The sequence below is a fragment of the Rutidosis leptorrhynchoides genome, unplaced genomic scaffold (assembly GCF_046630445.1).
Source record: "Rutidosis leptorrhynchoides isolate AG116_Rl617_1_P2 unplaced genomic scaffold, CSIRO_AGI_Rlap_v1 contig114, whole genome shotgun sequence".
NCBI lineage: Eukaryota > Viridiplantae > Streptophyta > Magnoliopsida > Asterales > Asteraceae > Rutidosis > Rutidosis leptorrhynchoides.
In genome coordinates, this window is record NW_027266369.1 from 45,648 (window position 1) to 61,038 (window position 15,391).

The following is a 15,391-nucleotide window of genomic DNA, read 5'->3' on the forward strand; positions in this document are numbered from 1 at the left end:
CTCAATTCTGAAATTTCCTTCGACATAGTATATAAATACGATCGGAGTTCTTAGCTGATAAATTTCCATTAAAAGTCAACTGCCCCTTATGGGGCTTTATCATATATAACAGCCTTAATTAATTATACTTCCTCCCATCCACTTCAAGCGTGATTTAATAAAATTTATTTTAGTTCACCTCAAATATTGTTTTATGAAATTTATATATATTTGATTTTTTTTATATTATTTTTATACTTATTTTAATAAATATTTCATTTTAAATAAATATTTATAATTTTTGAATAATAAATTATAAACAAACATGTAATTATTTTCATTATTAATTATTATCATGAGATCCACAACTTTCATTACGCGATATTTGAGGTGTATTTGGGAATCCTCAGTATTCTCTTATATTAGACCCGGAGCTCGTTGACCCTAGCTAGGCCTTCAAATTTAGTTAACGTCGTGTGTTTGGGGTTGCTTAATTTTTGTTCTTTAGATAGACTTTGGCTTATTTTCAAGTCAAAATAGGCCAATTAGAAAGTTCGGTATTGTTTTTATCGAGGTTTGTGTTTTTGTAATTACTTATGATTATGATAGTTATTGAAATTAATCACTAGTCCATATATAAGTAAAAACATTTAACTTTTCAAGTAATTTAATTAAGTCATAAACCATAAGTAATGCTACTTGACGTAAATATTGGAGAACACTTGTACAAAAATTCCTTCGCATAGCCTCTCTATGTTACTAGTTAAACAAAAACTAATTGTGGCATATATATTTCGAAAATATTTAAGAAGAATGATACCAAGTTTTGTTATATAACTACAAAACCACAGAAGTTTTAATTTCTTTTTCAAGGGTTTGTTATAACTTTTCGTACCTAACTATTACCTTATTGCTCATAAAAGAAGCAATAAGATTTTTAATTTAGCTATATTGAAAAAAACATATATATATATATATTGCCTTAAAAAATATTAAAGAAGGTGAAATGGAGCTTATAACACAAGATATCTAAACATTTTTTATATATCAACTTGGAAGTTGCCACTACAGAAATAAACAAGTATATGTAAGATTTGATGAGTTGTTGGGTTGCATTAGCACAAAATTTCTTGCTTTTTCTTTAATGGAAAACGGAGAAACTCCACATTCACATGACAGATGTCAGAACACAGCTTTCTAATATATGAGAAATTATTTAAAAAATTACTTCTGTGAGGAGTATTATTTTGAAGTTGTAATCAGAAGTTTAGTTTAATCATGAGATACTAGACATCTAGAATTCTATAATCAATATCGAATAAGATAGGGAATCATACATTGAAATATCATAAATTATGAATACCACAAATCTCAATATTAATACTCATTTACATCTAACATATATAGTCTCTTTTGATTTCTTGAGTACAAGATAGATATATTTAAATCTTTTCATGTAATATTATCGAATCGAGACGCCGTGTAGTATTTTCTCTCCCGGGGTGACGGTGAGGAGCATGACCGTTGGATGCTCTTGGCAGACGTGGCAATGGTCCAGTAAGGTTATTATTCAAGCATGTGCATATTATGAATTTATGATCACGATATGATGTCAACTACAGAATATCTAATCTAGGGCTAGATAAAAATAAAAACCAACCAGCTAATATATACTATTGGGGAAGGAACGCATTTCGAGAAGGATCAGGTCATTGTGATGCAAAATTTAGCAAAAACCTGCTTCATGTGCTGGAAATAGAATTGCAATGTTACTTTATATCCTCCTTTATAAAGATGATTAAAGAAATATCTTCCGTATTTTAAATGGAAAACAATGTCTCATTTAAATAATTACGTTAAATAAACGTTTAAAAATGTCAGTTGATATTTTTATTGTTAAATTATTTTACGTGTCACTAAATACGTTAAAATACGTTTAACGTGATACTTTACACCAATCAATGGTTGACATGTGTCAAATGGCATGGAAAAAATGCCACGTCACCAGTAATTGCCGCATCATTTGGCTGCAAAAAAATAAAAAAATTGAACCGAAAGGATTCGGCCCAAAATTTCAGCCATTCCTCTTCCTTCAAGCTTCAGCAAGTCACTCCTCCTTCCGTACAACCATCTCCATCTTCTTTCAAGTTTCAAATGATTTCAACAAAAAACTTGGAACAAAAATAATCTTTTAATTGAAATTGATTAATTAAAAAATATGAACTTTGCAAAATATAAGCCGAGAACAAGACGGGGATGCTAGATCTGAGAGACGAGACGAGCGGCGACAATTTTGAGAGAGGAGACGACGCAGATCTGAGAAAGCAGACGAGCGTTGGCGGTTTTGTGAATAGAAGAGAACGATGTTGGAGGCGGATGATCGTCGGAGTCGTCGTCTGCAGTACGGGACCGGCATAAGATGTAGGAGGGGAAGAGGTAGGGGTGGGCAAAGTCGGTTTCGGTTCGGTTATCTAAAAAAAATTAACCAAACCAAAAATATCGGTTATTGAAATTGATGAACCAAATCCGAACCATTTTAAAATCGGTTATATCCAAAAACCAACCGGTCGGTTTTGGTTGGTTTCGGTTTTAACCAAACTTTTCTCAAACTACAATTTTATAATATATGTTTGGTTTCTTGTTGCTTTGTGCACAAGGTAGCAAAGCTTGTAATGGAAGAAATAGAATCTCCGATGTAAAATGAAGAAAGCAAGACATAAATGAAAACTTTAAGCAAAACAATTCTAAACAAAAAATTAAAACATCAACAGCCTACAAGTCGAACAAATATTGAAGTCGAACACAGTAATAGCTGCATCAAATTCCATCATCTTCAATCGTGCATTAGGATATCCTCATTCTGATTTGCACGTGAGCTTTTTGCAACAAGCTTATTTAAATTTGTCATATAAAAATTTAAAAATATTCCTTAATTTTGGTTATTTTCGGTTTTAACCGAAAACCAATTAAACCGAACCAAACCAACCAAAATAAAATGGATATTTTTTTGACAAACCAAAACCGAACCATTTTTAAAAACTATCCGAACCGAACCGAACCAAATCAATCGGTTTGGTTAAAACCATGGATTTGGTCGGTTATTGCCCACCCCTAGGAAGAGGTAAGGTTCGATTATGAACCAGACAGATTCGATTATGAACCCAGCCGTTTCGATTACGAACGGAACCGATTTCCATGTCATATGATCAGGTCGCATTCCAAAGGGCCACTTGCAATTTCTTCCATATCATTTAACGAACAAAAGTGTCAATTGATATTTTTTAACGACAAAATAGTATTTTTGTGATATTTTTATTTAACGAAAAATATTTTCCTTCGATTCAAAACAGCAAGAATATTTTCTTTGGAGGAGATATAAAGTACAGTTTTTCACATATATATATATTCCCGCAAGCTTAGGTCCCGTTCAGTTCGTTTTTCGAAAACTACTGTACAATCCCAATTTTCATTTCATCTTCATTTTTTTAAAAACTTGTTCAGTGGCAAATTTTCCAAATCCCAAAAGCCAAAATCCCTAATTTTTAAGTCAAACATCCCATTTTGGCTCTTCCTCCGTCATCCACCACCACCCAATCAACGACCTGACCTTTCGTCGCCGTCGTTCGATTCCGGCTCTGTAGTCGCCACTCCCGACGTCGTCGGTACAGCTGAGCCGGCGTTGTCCGGTGGAGGAGCAGAGCTGGAGCATGTCCGAAGGGTTGATTGGTTTGGTGGTGACGAGAGTGGGCTGAGGCAAGGTAGATCTGGAGCGGGAGTCGGTGGTCGAGTTCGACCTTCGCCACCACCACCATTAAAGGACGTGGTGGCACGCGGCGGCAAGAGAAGTTGAGCTTGATTATGATCGGACGGTGAAGGATGATTATCGGAATGAGGAGATTCGGTTTAGTGATGAACGATCGTTCTCCCCCGTCGATCTAGTGTGAAGCCGTGGTGGAGGCGTCGACTGTGATTCCTGCTCGAGGAGGAGCCACCAATTTGATGGTGTACGGACGACGGCCGTGAACGGAGTGACGATCAGCAGTGGTGGTTGTGAGTTAGGGAAAATACGCTTTGACCCCTGGCATTTTTCATTTCTTTCATTTCAGTTCTTTGAGAATTTTGAAAATTAAAAATTTGACTCTCACATTTTTCAGAGAATTTTGTGAAAAAAGAAAACGAAAAAATCGTCTACTAAACGCATTTTCAAAAGAAAATGAGAATTTTGTGAAAAATGAGAAATTTTCGAAAATTTTCCGAAAACTGAAGCATACCGAACAGGCCCTTGGTTTTGTCTCGGTTCAATTTTATCTGCTTTTTACCATTTTGATTGGTCAGTTGAATTTTTTTTTAGTCAAGTTGAACTGCTTAATATTTTTTAGTCAAGATTAATTTTATTAATTAGTTAGATGTAAACCAATAAAAATGTGCCAGCTAATCCCAAACTGTAAAATGAAAATGAATAATATTTTATTTGGATTATATTCAGCTCAATTGATTATTTTTAGAAGTTTATTTTTTATTTATTTGAACAATTTGATTTGATATACTTATCTTAGTTTTTACGACCTTCTGATCACTTTTTATCTTCGTACAAAAAAAAAAATCATTCAAATATGTTTGTTTTTTATTTTTTAGTCCAAAGCGATCACTAGGTTAATTAATTTAGGCGATTCTCAGCTGTTTCGGACCGATCGATTTGATCAGTTACCATTCGATTCGTTTCGTGCCCCTTAATCTTATATATTTTTATTTTGGAATTATTTAAATCTCTTCGAATATTTTTACAAGAAAAATATTAATTGTGAGATAAAAATGTTAGAAAATTAGCTATATAATATTTTTATTCAATAAAAATGAAAATCAAACCTGACCTTATTAATTAAGAAATGAGACATTAAACTACCACATATTCGACAATATTTAACCTCTTAAATTGAAGGAGAGATAGATAGAAAAAGTGGGCCAATATTATTTGTGCGTAATGATATGACTTAGACGTTGATAAGGAGACACCTTGGTTGTATTTAATTTAAGAGGCTTGACACTTTGTGCCTCTACAAAACGACAACCTTGCCTTCGTTTTTGCCATTTTCGGCAACATGCCTTTTAATTGTCTCCTTCCCAATTCGTTCCCCCTATATAATTTTATTCCAGGATAGATATATACCGCATAACCCTAAAATTAGGTTATTTAAGAGTACATGATACAAGTTCATGAATCATCATTAAACATACAATACATAACTTTTCTTACAAAATTCAATATATGTGACTTGGAAGATCTGCCAAAGAGTCATGCTCATAATTATAATGTAATGTTCAATATATATATAATGTACGTAATTAACTCTAGTTTTTATTTTTATTAAAAAAAAAAACTCTAGTTTAAATCTCTCTCTCTCAACTAGTAACAAATAAATAAGTTATTGAAAGAAAGACAAGCTCTGTGCAGGGAATAGGTTCGATTAGATAAAAAAAGAATCCATGGAAGAGATCTTGTTGTTGGCTCTGTCTGTGTTCTTTTACTTTGCAATATTATCATCACATTATTATATTTTTATTATCTTCGCTCCCCCACATTATAATATCACATTCAATATTTATTTTTTAATTAATAAAAAAGCTTTTTTTTTTTTTTTCATCCTCCTTTCCTCATCGGGAACTGTTGTTGGCTAAAAGAAACAAATACTTATGTGTTTTTTAAAATATCTTCGAATTAAAATATAAATATATTATCAATCAAAATCTCAAATATATATACGGTCCCACCGGTTATCTCTTTACACATGATTTTCAGCTTGGGTTCGTTTTCTTGTTGCCAAAATTGATCATCTCCTTTCAAAACCTAAAAAAATGTTTTTACATTACATCTAGTAGCGTAGTAGTGTGTACGTTAGTAACTTGTCTTGCAAGACAGTTTTGCGGGAAAACTAGGGAGGGAATTAATTGATGATGTCACCATTAGCTCACCAGTCAACGGTCAAGCATTCGTCCATCAATCATGTAGTTGTTGGGCTAGGAAGGATTGTTGGGCTAGTGGGAAGCTCAGTAAGGCCCAAAAGCCCATCAGATGGACAAACAAGTTAAAAACATAAATCGGCCTCTCACTTATATTTAATCGGTTTTTTATTTTCATATAGATCGAGTTGATTCTTTCTGCCTTTGACTATAACCAGTCGAAACAAACACGATTTCAACTACACGATTCCCGCCAAAATGGTGATGACTAGAAGGAGTTCGGCGGCCCGAGTATCTCCGGCGGCATCTCTATCTACGGTGGAGATCAACAAGGCTACGCTCGTCAGACTCGTCTCTTGCCACCAGCAAATCAAAATTGCTTTTCAAGACCTTGAATCGCACATCAAAATTGGTTTACATGAGGTAAGATCCTCTCTCTCTCTCTCTCTCTCTCTCTCTCTCTCTCTCTCTCTATCTCTATCTTTGCGATTAAACACTGTCGCTTTGAATTTGAATTTGATTTTTTCTGATTGTTGTGTAGGCTGAAGAAGTTTTCCAGTCTCTGTCCGTTCCATTGATGACTCTTGTTGGCTTGAAGAACAAGGAGATGGCTACTGAAGGACGATACAGTTCCATCATAATCAGCTCTCGCGCAACTCATGTAAGCTACTTTCTGTTGTTTGTTTTGTTTTTAAGGTTAAATCGATTTTAATTTTAATTTTTCATGATTTAGTTTCACTATTTTGTTTTCCACCAGAGTGAACAGAGAACAAGTCGTGACATCGCATCGGGATCGTCGACTGTGCCTCAGAATATCGGATTTTTGGTAATATTTCCCATTATCAATTTAGGACCTATTGTTAACAAATAACTCAATGATTAGGCTGTAATGCTGTTTTTTGCATTTGTGCGTAATTCTTCTGTGTTGATAAATGATGATTGAAATTCGATGTGTCATGTTGTTTCGTGAAAAAAGATGTTTACCATGATGTATTGGGAATTCAACCATTTAGCTGGAAAAAGCTTTGCACGAGAGACTGATAATTTTTACTTTTTTGACGAAAACACCTTGCATGCATCTTCTGTAATATCCTTCTGCCTCACCAGGGAGGAAACTATGGAAACAAAGCAAGCATAGCTGGAAAAGAGCTTGTAAAGAGCCAGCAGACTCGATTGTCAAACCTTTTTTGTACCCTCAAACAAGTTGAAGCCCAAGTCAACTCTCACCACAACGATCTCCTTGAAAGCTTGGCAAACCACCGGGCCACAATGAAGAAATTCTTGGAGAAGGCAGTACACTTTTTATCCACTGTTGATGGTAAAAGCCAGGAAGAGGTGTTTATGGTGTCGATGAAAATATTTCGTGCTGTATTTGAGAAAATTTGTGGAGTGCTTGGGTCGGTAGAAAATGGGGTGGACAACTTGATGCAGGATTTAGCAAAAGAAATGTGTCCACCAGTTGTACATTTTGTGAAAGGTCTTCACTCTGATATCAAGCAGGGTTTGAGCATTCAATTCTTGTCTATGGTGGAAGAAATAGAAATTTCATTAGAAAATGGTAGGCTTCAGTTGGAGGAAGCGAGAACAAATTCCAGAATTGCCGAGGAAGCGAAGAGGGAGGCATTGTGCAAGTTAAAGGAAACTGAAGAAAGAGTGAGGAAATTGCAGACAGGCCAGTTTGGAGCAGCACATAAGGTAAACCTCTTGATTGCCATTAATTTTTACGATCTTGGTCTGCTAGAAAACTGGTAGAGTTGTAAATTTCGAAAACTGTAATGGAAATTGTTAGTCATCAGCCAGATATAATTTTGTTTAGCTGTACAAATGCTAGTGACTGACTAATTTTTGTTTTGAGCCTAACTAGTATTATGCATGTCTGTTTATAAGTTGACAGGCAAGAAGGTTGATGACAATCTATTATGGCAAATGCTGAGTAAGAAAAGAAAGAACAAATTACCAGAGAGCCCAATGGGAGCAGATGAGCTTATATACCGTGAACCAAAACCGAAGCTTCAAAATATCACTGGAGTTATCACTCGCTCCCGCCACTACGCTGCAGGCCTGGGTTTATCTCCTTCTTCATCATCAGTTCAGCATGGTGTTAGAGTCCTCCGTCGTCGCTAGATATACCCTTTTCAAGTAGTCCTGTTCAAATATGCTCGTATTTGCATACAAGTTCATATAGTATTTTGTACTTGGTATTTACTTGTTTCCTTGAAATGAATAGCATTGATAACTGCATCTGGCAAGTGGTTTCAGTTATGCCTTTGTTAATTCTTTTATTAAATCTGATGATAGCTTTACTTGGATTGTGCAAGATCATACTAACATTTTAGCTTGTAAATTTTACAAAGATAGATGGAGGCATTAGATTGTCGCCGAAACACAAGGAAATTTGATCATGTCACTGTTAGAATATTTTTGCAGTTGCAGAAATCTTGTTACACTAGGAATTCGTTTTTGTTATTATGTGCTTCACTAAATCTAAAAATGTTAAGTTTAGGGGTGGACATAAAATCGGTGAAATGTCATGTTATAGGTTTCTATCATTGATGTCGAAAGCTGAAACAAGCATAAAATGGGCGCAAATTTGACGACTGCCAAGTCCAGACTGAAACAACTCATCCCCATTCGAAAATGTAAATTGTACAAGCTGCAAACGTTTTGAAACTTGGAAAGCAAGTCATGAAAATTTTGGTTAAACATATACTACTTCCCACACTCTCACGGTGTCAGGTACATATGACAATTGTCAATGATAGTCTATGAACTAGAAGTGTTCTTCTGATCTCCATCGACTAGCTCGTTTACACAGAACTGATGCAAGTTGTCGTACATTTTCTTCCATTGCTGATTCATTTGCATATGTCTGTTACATTCCTGCTTTAGTCTCTCCACCTCCATTTCTGTGGAAGCAGCAGAGCCTTGTTGCTGCCAGGATATATTATTAAAAAAGAGCGTAAGATGCACGGTTGATGACATTTTCCACTTGAAAGATATCAATAAATATTACTCCCTCCGTCCCAAATTAAATGCTAATCTAGGGGATTTCACACAAACCAAGAAAACATGTTTTTTAGTTCATTTTCCAACATAATTGTGATTGTATAGACTAAAAAACCCTCACGGGTGAAGATGGTGAAGTCGGTGAGGGAGAGTACATGGGGACATGAGGGTGAAGATGGTGAAGGTGGTGAGGGTATAATAGAAAAACATAATTAATATTCCTTAAACTTGTCAAAATTTGCATCTAATTTGGGATAAAAAATTATGTTTATATTAGCATCTAATTTGGGACGGAGGGAGTAACAAATTTGATAACACAATGACAATTAGAACCTAATACAAAAAAGAAGTGAGGATTCAGTTATGAGTTGATCAAACCTGGAGTTCTTTGATGCAATCTTCTAAAATTTCAGCACTACGGTACTGAGAATTAATAGGCACTTCACAAGTAGAGTGGAGAGTAACAATAGCTCCATTGTTGGTGTTTTCGTCTACGGAATTTGAAAATTTACTTAACGGAGGAAAGGATGATGAGCCATGCCTCCTTGACGAAGTTTGCATGTGAACATTTGACAAGGAGCGGCTAACCACCAGAATATTGTTCACGGGACCTGTGCGTACGTGAATATTAGGTAATAAGAAAATAAAGGTCCTTCCTGCCTCTTTCTGAAAAACTATGGGAAGTACGATTTCCTAGGAATCAGCCAAATGTGCTTTATGTGTACATCTTCAAAGCTAATGCAGTAAGAAATTAAAATTGATGCAGGGAGCAAAGAAATTGCATATTGACTACTCACTATAAATAAATAAATAATAAAAAGTAAAAGCTGATGCTGTTACCATTTTTATAAACACAACAGTAGGTAACCATCATCACACACAAAAGAAACATAGACACAGACAGTTCCTCATAGGAAAACAGATCAGTCTTGGGGTTGTTTGTACTAACCAGTTGAATGTTGGAATGTCCGGACATTGGTATGAGTTTTTGGCTCCCAAACTCGTATTTCTCCATCAGCAGATCCAGAAAGTAACAAATTTCCTTCACTGCTAGACGCCAAGCAAGTAATACCCTTGCTGTTCAAATAGAGGGCAAAAAGTACTTCGTAGAGTTGTAGTAGTTGATAAATAAGCAATGACCAGACAAATGAACCCAAGGTCAGAATAACTTGCAAAAACTATGGGAGTGTGAAATTTGATTGTGAGTCAGATTATCACCAACATATTTTAGATGGACATGCTGTGAAGTTTCAACCACTATATGGCATGATGGCCAACACAACAATTAGACAATAAAATAAACGAAAAACGCTTTGAGCTCCAATTGAAAAGAAATGTGACTGAAAGTGTTTAAAAATGGTTTCTCCTCGGATATAAATTGTTGCGTCTGCCGATATAAAGATACTGCAGTCAGAGATGTCATTCAATGTGTATATTGAGAACGCCAGAAAGTTCCTTTGCAAATCTTTCAAAACCATTTTAACATTTAATGAAAGGCCCCCAAAAGTAATTAGAGGGGATTATCTGATATTTGAGAGCTCAGTCTAATCATTACATGTGAAACAATTGTTGATAATAAACTGAACTCGGGAATAACACGAGGAAATGCAATGATGCCAACAAAAGAAGATTTCTATAGAGTACAAAAGCAAAAACCAGCGAGCATGATAGTTGATAAGTTGCTAACTGTGTTAATAAATGCATGAAAATGACTCACGTCAAGACTAAATCCTTTACATGGTCTGAGTAGTGAATGATGATCTTTGTAAGTAAATATCAGAGAGTCACTATAAAATTACCCATCCACCAATAAAACACATCAGAATATAAGTGGAGTACCTGTGACCAGACAAAACACCAATGATATGCCTCTGATAATTTTTATTTGGCTTGCTTTCAGCATTAAGAGCAGCAATATAGATCATGTGATCTCTGCCACCAGCATAAAATACTTGTTCACCAGGATCCAATACTATGGCATCGATTTCAGAGGGGAATATAACATCTCTCAATAATCGTCCCTCAGCTAAGCTCCAAACCTAGTCCATACACAACCATTCCAAACAATATACATATCAACAACAAATTTTTGTAAGCAACGGTAACCTTTAACAAAACAAAAGGGTTGTGAGAACAAAGAACATGTGGCACACAGAAAAAGTTAGACCTTGCAAGTTTTATCTTCACAAGCTGACACAACAATTGCATTGCCTCCTCCCAAACCTATGGCAAGATCTGTTACTCTGCCAGAATGATAGCCAGCAAAACTATGCTCATAGATATGAGATGCCTGCTCCCTTGCATAATCATCAAATATCCTAGCACAGAACAATAAGTAAAAAAAATATTAATGGCAGTAATTCATAAGCATCCAATAACAGCATAGTAGGCAAATGTACCAAAACATGAAATGAGTGATAGGAAAGTACATGAAGAGGGACCAAAGTTTAATGTTTCCTTCCTCTGAGGCAGAAACTATGAGAGACGAATCGTCTGAAAAAACCAAACATGTCACTGCCCTTAAATGTGCATTCCACTTCTTTAGTAGCCTACCAGTAGCAACCTAAACTTTTTTAAAAAAAATTACAGTTTAGCAACTGACAACAATTAAACAAAGCAAAACTAATATAATCGATCATTAAAACTTCACCTCCCAGAAGTATATATTCCCAGATGAACCGCCCCCAGCAATATAAGTTCCCTCGCTGTTTGCAGCGAGTGGTTTAATCGTCTCCGATGGAAAACTCTTAACATCAACTTGAGGCTGTAAATAAAACAAAAGGTTAATTATTTTTTTGGTTGAAATAATTTATCGAACACTTTAGCTACATGAAAAATGATGGTGAAAATGCCCCACCTTTGACCAGGACCAGTAGGAGATGGAGGCGGCGCCGGAGTCTCGGATTTGGGAGGAGGCTAGGAAGCGGTGGCCAACGCAGACGAGTCCGTGCGGCGGAGAGGCGCAAGACTTGTACCGGAGGAGGTCGGCGCCGGTGTGAAGGTCCCAGCAGCCGATGCCGGAGTCGACTGAAGAAGATGCAATCAATAATTCACCCATAATGGGAAATCTGATGAATATAGTTTGGCTGCTTTGTGGGGCTTTTGCAAGGGTTTAACAATTACGAATAGCAACAAACTCGAGAGTCTTGACCATTTTGGGCATCGAGATCGAATTATATTGTAACGGTTCGGTTTGATTTCGAGATTAATGGATCCGAATAATATCAGTGTCATTTATTCGGTTTAACCGGTTTATGGTTACTGTTCAAATATTACTATTGGGCTTGTATTACATATTTTGAGCTTAGACAAATTGGGCTTACATACATTTTATTTATTTATTTATTTATTTTGATAATTTTTTATTTTTTTTTTTTATTTTTTTTTTTTTTTCAGACAAAGGTACCGTCATAATTTTTTTTTTGGTTTTTTGAAATTAAGGTACCGTTATAATTAAATATGAGTTTAAGTCTTTTTTTTTTTTATGCATCTTATAATTGTTCCTCAATTGAATTAAATTTTAGCTTGGAAGCCATTTAACGGGCCACAACTAATCTCTGTTAACTGGTTTTTGGCCAACACTAGCATGCTTAAACTTTTGAGGAATGATTCATGAAACAATAAAGCTGATAGTGCTGAATTCCATTGGATATGGAATGATTTATTCCTAGCGATATTCCTAGTACAGTAAAAGATTTGTGTGGGTTCATGTCACAAATGTTTCTCTTCATGTTTGGGAGAAAGATTTTTTGTGAAGCTGGTTGGTTCGTTTGTAAAATATGTGTATATAATGTTGGATTGGATTGTTCCAAGAATTCTGTAATGAAAAAAGTAATCAAGTCCATTATGTTGAATATGATGAGCAAAGTTTGCTTGAAGATGAAGAAAAGCTTGAAAATGATGTCATTGATGAAGAAGGCACTTGAAGTGTTGTTTGTGAAGGTTGGTGACATCTTGGAGAGCTATATAGAGATGTTGGAAGAGCTGGAACCGACCTGCATTGCTCCTCAAATAGAGAAATCTGCAGAAAATTATGTCTGAGGACCTGAAGCGCAGAAAGTATTGTAGGGACCAAAACGGCTATCTTTCTAACGGTATGTTGGAATGGGCTCAAACTTTGACAGCAGTTGTAAAATAGTATTCTAAACATGTCTGGAAAGAAAAACGCAGAAAAAGCTCATATGAAGAATTTGACCATCCAGATTGTTATTTTTGCACTTTGAAGAACTCAAATGGCCTTTTTTGGTTTTTTCTTGCAAAATGGTGATTGGGTAAAAGAGTAACTGAATATCCTCAATATTCTCCTAACAAATTAATTATTTGTCCATATCTGATTAGGAAAGGATTTCTCTCTTGATTCTAGCATATGCACCTATCAATATGTATTAAGAAAGTATTACCTATAGCAGTCAAGTTCTCTGTACCATTCTATATGTAAATTAACATTATAGTGAATAAGAACAATACAATCGATTATCATACTATCTTTTCTCTTCTACATGGCATCAGGCTATCTCAAACTCTAACGAGTATTTTTTCGATCCTTGTCATGTTGACCTCTTCGACAACACTTCTCCCTCACAAGTCTCCGTTGGTTGCCACAACTATCTCCTCTACAATACCAAGTCTCATCTCTATCAATGTTGCTGCCCATATGCTTCTCAAACTCACTTCTCAAAATTATACTTCTTGGAAAGCCCAGTTTGACTCTCTTCTGTTTTGCTTAGATCTGCTCAGATATGTTGATGGCATCCTCGTCTGCCCTCCCATCAACAATTACCACTGAAAGCGGTACTACTCCTAATCCTAAGTTTTCTCTTTGGCGTCATCAAGACAAAATGATTCTTAATGTTATCTTTTCATCTCTCCTCTGAATTGATTGCGCCATTGATTTCTTCGGCAACAACCAGTCGCGAGGCATGGTCTCGCCTGGCTAAACTTTATGCTAAGTGCTCTAGCTTTCATGCGGTGTATCTAAAAGGTAAGCTTGCTGCTATGACTCGTGGGTCACTCTCTGTTACTGAATATCTTATGTCGATCAAGCGCATCTCCGACAAACTGACTTATGCGGGCTATCCTCTTTCTAATGCCGATCTTTTGGTTTACATAACTCGTGGCCTTGTCCTGCATACAAGGAGATTGTATCTCAGGTTTGTTCAAGGGACGATATCATTCCTTTTGAGGAACTCTTTGACAAAATTGTGGACCTTGAAACCTTCATCCTCCATCAAGAAAAGTAATACACTGACACTACCATTCCCTCAGCCAATGTTGCTCGTCAATCCAACAACTCTCCCCCATCCAACTACCAAAACCGTAACACCAAAAGCAACTCTCCTGGTCTCCTTCCCACTCCTAACACCAATCCGAATTCAAATTCCAATAGGAATAATAATCCCATTGTCTGTCAAATCTATAGCAAAAAGGGACATGATGCCAAAAGGTGTTATCAATTGTTTCCTCATCTCAAACCTCAACGCCCCTCACCCTACAACACCTCTGCCAGTCATTCCTCAGAGAATAAGTGGTTATTAGATTCTGGAGCTTCTCACCACGTCACTTCCCAACTTTCCAACCTTCAACTTCAACAGAATTATGAGGGTCCTGACAATGTTCACATAGGTGATGGTACAGGTTTGGCCATTACACATACTGGTTCTCTAAATCTTTCTCCTCATTTTAAACTTTCAAATATTTTATGTGCTCCTTCTATGAAACAAAATATGATCTCAGTTGGTCAATTTTGTCGCACTAACAAAGTCTTTATTGAATTTTTCCCTTCATCTTTTGTTGTCAAGGACATCCATATGGGGAGTCAACTAATTCAAGGAAGGACCAGGCATGATCTCTATGAGTAGCCGATAGAGGTGGCATCATGACATAACTCTCCTCTCATTCTCTCTACAACTAAAACATCTCTCGCTTCGCCCTCCAGTTGGCATGGTCGGCTTGGACATTCGTCCACAAAAATAATATAACATTTAGCTTCTACTGGTTTTGTTCTTTTAATTCACCATTGTCATCTCAATTTTTTTGTCAGTCATGTTTATGCAATAAAAGTCGACAATTGCCATTTGGAGAATCCACCTTGAAAAGCAGTGGCCCTCTTGATTTAGTTTACAGTGACGTTTGGGGACCATCTCCCATCCAATATTTTGATGGTTTTTTTTACTACATAATTTTTGTGGATCACTTCACCAAATTCACTTGGTTTATCCTATTCGATTGAAAACAGACACACTCTCCACCTTCTAGCATTTTAAAGCTCTTGTTGAAAAACAATTTAAAAGACCAATACTGACGATGTATATAGATGGTGGCGGTGAATATACTACTCTCAAACCTTTTTGTCTAATTCAAGGATTCAACACTTAAAAACTCCACCATATACTCCTCAATACAATGGTGTCACTGAAAGGCGTCACCAACATATCGTGAATACATGCCT

General features: G+C 36.0%; 2 protein-coding genes across 2 annotated transcripts; one reads left to right on the forward strand and one right to left on the reverse strand.

Moving 5' to 3' along the window:
- The first annotated feature begins 6,195 nt into the window (after positions 1–6,195).
- Positions 6,196–8,061, forward strand: LOC139881105 (uncharacterized). The gene is made up of 5 exons (XM_071865632.1): positions 6,196–6,360; positions 6,479–6,598; positions 6,695–6,763; positions 7,045–7,632; positions 7,825–8,061. Exons 1-5 carry the CDS (start codon positions 6,196–6,198, stop codon positions 8,059–8,061), a joined length of 1,179 nt encoding a protein of 392 aa, XP_071721733.1.
- Positions 8,062–8,700: 639 nt separating this feature from the next.
- On the reverse strand, positions 8,701–12,001 carry LOC139881106 (protein ROOT INITIATION DEFECTIVE 3-like). Its single transcript, XM_071865633.1, has 8 exons — positions 11,801–12,001; positions 11,594–11,707; positions 11,373–11,506; positions 11,111–11,261; positions 10,783–10,982; positions 9,893–10,020; positions 9,322–9,554; positions 8,701–8,868 (listed from the first exon to the last, which is right to left on the reverse strand). Exons 1-8 carry the CDS (start codon positions 11,999–12,001, stop codon positions 8,701–8,703), a joined length of 1,329 nt encoding a protein of 442 aa, XP_071721734.1.
- Positions 12,002–15,391: the final 3,390 nt, after the last annotated feature.